Source organism: Orycteropus afer, unplaced genomic scaffold (genome assembly GCF_000298275.1).
Source record: "Orycteropus afer afer isolate SDZICR_OR568_19922 unplaced genomic scaffold, OryAfe1.0 scaffold00165, whole genome shotgun sequence".
Classification (NCBI taxonomy): domain Eukaryota; kingdom Metazoa; phylum Chordata; class Mammalia; order Tubulidentata; family Orycteropodidae; genus Orycteropus; species Orycteropus afer.
Genome location: NW_006921752.1, coordinates 3,012,215 through 3,016,879, shown reverse-complemented (window position 1 = coordinate 3,016,879; position 4,665 = coordinate 3,012,215). Strand labels below are relative to the sequence as shown.

The window sequence follows — 4,665 nt, the reverse complement described above, 5'->3', positions numbered from 1 at the left end:
CCCAGTGTCAGTCACACAGCAGGGTAGTTGCACAGCTAAGCACTGTGTCTGGGGCCTTGCATTCACATCTCACTGCCCCAGCCTGATGGAGAGCCCTGGCAGGCCCTGGGCTAGAGCCTGGCCTTCCCCTGCTGTTAGGCTCCTCCCCCTGAGTTCTAGAAGCTGGATAGGACCAGCGGCCTGAGGCTGGTGTCTCCCCTCAGCCCTTCTGCAGAGGCTGGGCTCAGGACAAGATGGCGGCCAAGCAGCCCCCACCCCTGATGAAGAAACACAGCCAGACGGACCTCGTGAGCCGCCTGAAGACTCGGAAGATCCTCGGCGTGGGCGGGGAGGACGATGACGGGGAGGTGCACCGTTCCAAGGTAGGTCTGTGTGGAGGGGCCTTGAACCCTCTGTGCCTAGGGATCCGCCATTCGGGGACGCAGGTGCCACCCATCATCTGGAGTAGAAGAGTAGTTGAGACCCGTGTTGTGCAGGAACCCCAAGATTTAGCTCATTTTTCTAGAAACTTAATGGAGATGCCAGGAGAATAACAATAATAATGAAAACAAAAGATCGTTAGAATTAATTGAGCACTTATTTTGTACCACGTTATTTTGCACCGAGTGCTTTATAAGCATTATTTAATCTTTTCAATTTCCCTGGGAAGTATAGATACAATTATTATCCCCATTTTACAAATGAGGAAACTGAGATTCAAAGAAGTTAAAGGTCTGTCCTGAAACCACACTAGTAAGTCTCAGAGTCGGGTTTCAAGCCCACGTCTGGCAGACCCTGAGCCTATGCTCTCAGCCACCTTGTTTTCAGTGTCAAAGGGGGGAGGAGAAGGGGTGACTGCGATGTCAGCCTGAACGTGGACTAACCTTGGCCAAGCAGAGGTGCCAAGTGGGTCCCTAGGCATGCCAGGCGCTCGGGAGGGGGTGAGGGGTTTGGGCAGGTTGAGCCTGTGTGTGGCTTCTTTGACCCCTCTGTGTCTGCAGATCAGCCAGGTCTTGGGCAATGAAATCAAATTTGCAGTTCGGGAGCCTTTGGGGCTCAGGTGAGCATTTGTGTGTTTTGGGGGGCCCTCAGGGTTGTGTGTTGGGGGGAGCTGCAGAAGACCCCCCTCATTTTGCCTTGAGCCTGGATGAGCTTGCCTCTTCATTCTGTGCTGATAACCTGCCCTCTAAACCAGCCATCCTGGGCACTTAGCTGGAGAGGGGAGGGTCTGAGGCGCCTGGGGTGGCAGGAGGGGTCTGGGTGACAGGAGGGACTGGCTGTGACCTTCCCCTCTGTGCCTCCCCAGGGTCTGGCAGTTGGTCTCCGCCATTCTCTTCTCCGGCATTGCCATCATGGTGAGCCCCGCCCCACCCCTTGGGTCTGGCTCCCCTAGCCCTTCCTCTCTCTGGGACTCCTGGCTGCCTACGTCTCCCATCCCATCACTCTGGCCACCCACCCCCAGGGCTCTGGCCACCACCCCACCCTTGCCCTGCCTGGAGCATCCTAGAGCTCATGGGCCTTCCTGACCCCTGTCCTCCCAATGGGGAACCCCAGAACCTTCTGTTGTGGTGTGAGGATCTGGGGGGCAATCAAACTGCAGCCCAGCCCCTCAGGGAAGGGAAGGACATGTCAGTAACAAGTGCCAACAGTGCCCCCAACTGTCCCCAAGAGCTGGACCTCTCAGTGCCTCTCCTGGTGTCTGTAGGCCCTCGCCTTCCCTGACCAGCTCTATGATGTAGTCTTTGATGGAGCAGAGGTGACCAACAAGACCCCCATCCGCCTCTATGGTGGCGCCCTTCTCAGTGAGTACGGTTGGGAGGTGCTGGGGGAGTGGATGGGCAGCTGAGGGGACCCAGCCAGGGAGCCTCCATCTGTGTGGGAAGCTCCCCTTCCTTTCCCCTGCTGGAGGCTGTAGCGCTTCCCCAAACCCCCCTCCATGCCTCCTCCTGGAGCTGTTGCATCTGTCTCTGTGGGTGTGTGCTGCCATCTTGTGACCACTGGCAGAATGCACCCAGTGGATTGGAGCCATGTCTTTGCCTTTATTGAATGCTTGCTGTGTGCAGTACACTACTACCCTCGCACTGGGGTATAGAAATGAATGAAGGCCCCTGCTTTGCCCTCCAGGGCCTCACAACATAGAGGAGGAGACAGAATCAGCAGGGTGTGTGTGTCCAACCCCTCACACCACTCCACCTTTTTCCGAGCTACTGCCTGGGTTCAGACTCTCCTGGGCCTCTCTTTTAAACCATATTTTTTTCCTCCCTACTCTGAGTTGCACACACAGCCTGCTAGAAAGCTGAATTAAGAGTTTTTGAAACTCAGCACAGGTTGTGCCCCCCCACCGATTCTTCAAACCATTCTGTGGCTCCCTAGTGCCTACAGAATGAAGTCCTGGTCCCTGCCTGGCTTTCATCATCCTCTGTGGGGTGAAGCCAGCTCCCCAACATGCCCCGCCCCCTGCCCCTCAGAGAGCCCGGACTCCAGCCACACATGATGTGCTGCCCTGTCTCACGCGGCCTCTGTGCCTTTGCACTTGAAGGTTTCCCAGTCTTCTGCTGATTGTGCTGCTACTCAGCCTTCAAGGGCCAGCTAAGAAATCCCTGGGGCAGCTTTAAGCACTCCCTCCACAGTGGGAGAGCTGGATTTACAGGGTTAGGTTTGTTGATGGACAGTGAGTGTTTATCGTGTTCAGAGCCAGCTGATGCTGGGTAAGCTGGCCTGATAGAGGCTCCACTGTGGTCCAAGAAAATAGGGTCTGTGCCCCCTGCCACCCCTGGGGAATTCCTTAGAGTGATTCCTTAATGAGTTTACTGTCTCTGGGAACCTCTGTGGAAAGGAAATACAGCGATAGGACTAGTTAACCGTTCACTCATAGACTCCATCAGCAAAGAACTGGGTATGGACCGGTTGGCTGCAGCTCAGTATTCCCATTTCACAGATGAAGAGCTGAGTCTCAGTGGGGGTGTGACTTGTCCAGGGTCCCATAGTGAGTTGGGAGTGACATGAGCAGGGATGAGTTGACTGGCTGAAGCAGCAGAGTTGAACATGGAGGGCATGGGGCAGGGATGGAGAAGTTTTGACTTGAGCAGTGTAAGTCGGTGTAGGGATCTGAAAGTGGAGGGTCCCGGCTGCCTTGCAGTAGTAGGCCCAAGAGAGGAGAGAGGGGTGGGTGCGGCCAGGCTGTCCCGGCTCTCCCCCACCCCCACGTGATCTCTGCCCACCCCAGGCATCTCCCTGATCATGTGGAATGCTCTGTACACGGCCGAGAAAGTCATCATCCGATGGACTCTGCTCACTGAAGCCTGCTACTTTGGGATCCAGTTCTTGGGTGAGTGGGGAGGCGGGTTGGGAAGGGACGGGTGGGGTTCAGCAGGGCAGCTTTGCCCCTGGCCTCCAGCTGGAGCCATTTGGGTTTGCAGGAAGTGAGAGAGGACAGGAGTAGGACCTGTGTGCCTGCGGGTCCTGCACACCTGTGCTGCATGTACTTGTGTCTTCCCGAAGACACACATGCACATCCACGGCCCTGCACCCTCCACATGTGTGTGCACCTGCCACTTCCCACAACCCACTGCTCACTTTGTACGCAGCACATGTGAAACAACATAGAAATATACTCAACGTTGGCCTACGCTCTACGTCACTACCTGCTGTGTGGGGAGATCTGAACAGAAAGGTCTCGGGGCGGGTCCTAAGCTTCCAGGTGACAGGACCTCTGGGCCACTGAGGCAGCCACAAGAGGGCCTCCCGCTCACCATGGCCGCCCGTGGTGGAGGGGGAAGCCACAGCCTCTCGTCTGACTCGTCCCTTCCTTACTCTTTCTCCCACAGTGGTCACTGCCTCACTTGCCGAGACGGGTCACATGTCCCTGGGGGTCCTGTCGCTCCTGGCCAGCCGCTTCCTCTTTGTCGCTGTCAGCATTTACTACTATTACCAAGTCGGCCGAAGATCTAAGAAAGTCTAGCTGGCCACTAGGCCAGGGCCCCTGCCAGCGCCCGGGGCGGGTGGGGCTGGGGCCTGTGTTACCTTGGTTCCTAGAAGGCAGGAAGGACCCCTGCCCTGCCCAGCTCTCCCCAAGCCTGCTGGGGAGGGGCAGGCCCAGGCAGGCAGGGGCATGGCCTTCCTCTCAGCCCAGGTGTACCCCGGGTGTGGAGATTTCTGGGCATTGAGGTGTGAGATGCTGGTGTGGGGAAGGACAGGGCCTTTCCACCCCCGTTCTCCACCCCACACATGACACCTCCTTTTCTTGAGTATCTTGGTCTCTGATCCCCTCAATAGACACTGACTGGAGGGCTGGAGTCATGGGGTTGTGGGAGTGTTAATCAGGGGTCCTGCCGGGAAGCCTTTTTTTTTTTTTTTTTTTTGAGAGGAGCTGTGGACTGCTTCCTCCTCTCCCTTTGTCGATCTAGTGAACTTGGCTTCTGTCCATTCCTGGAAAAGCCTGAGCAAACCCTGTGCTCCTACTCCTCAGTCTGGGCCTCCCTTACCTACACACACACACACACACACACACACACACACACACAACCACACAGCCCAGCTGGGGGTTACAGAGGCAGGGGTGGGCTTTCCGAGTTAGCATTTCCCTTTTGGCCTTGCTCTGCAGGTGGGTTACAGAGACCTGGACCTGTCTACCCCCACCCCCAGGCTTGGCCCAGTAGGAGCTCTCCTTGGCTCTAGGCTGCTCAC

The 4,665-nt window shown here is 56.7% G+C and overlaps 1 protein-coding gene across 1 annotated transcript; it reads left to right on the top strand.

The window, feature by feature from the left end:
* The first annotated feature begins 233 nt into the window (after positions 1 to 233).
* TP53I11 (tumor protein p53 inducible protein 11) lies at positions 234 to 3,940 on the top strand. The gene is made up of 6 exons (XM_007946560.2): positions 234 to 362; positions 981 to 1,039; positions 1,286 to 1,334; positions 1,685 to 1,781; positions 3,206 to 3,307; positions 3,807 to 3,940. The coding sequence occupies exons 1-6, from the start codon at positions 234 to 236 to the stop codon at positions 3,938 to 3,940; spliced, it is 570 nt and encodes a 189-aa protein (XP_007944751.2).
* The last annotated feature ends 725 nt before the right edge of the window (positions 3,941 to 4,665 follow it).

Bases quoted from the DNA above. Each gene is read 5' to 3' on its own strand.
- TP53I11 (XM_007946560.2), top strand. From the start codon at position 234: ATGGCGGCCAAGCAGCCCCCACCCCTGATGAAGAAACACAGCCAGACG. The intron at 363-980 runs GTAGGTCTGTGT...CTGTGTCTGCAG, and splicing joins GGGAGGTGCACCGTTCCAAG to ATCAGCCAGGTCTTGGGCAA. The intron at 3,308-3,806 runs GTGAGTGGGGAG...TTTCTCCCACAG, and splicing joins CTTTGGGATCCAGTTCTTGG to TGGTCACTGCCTCACTTGCC.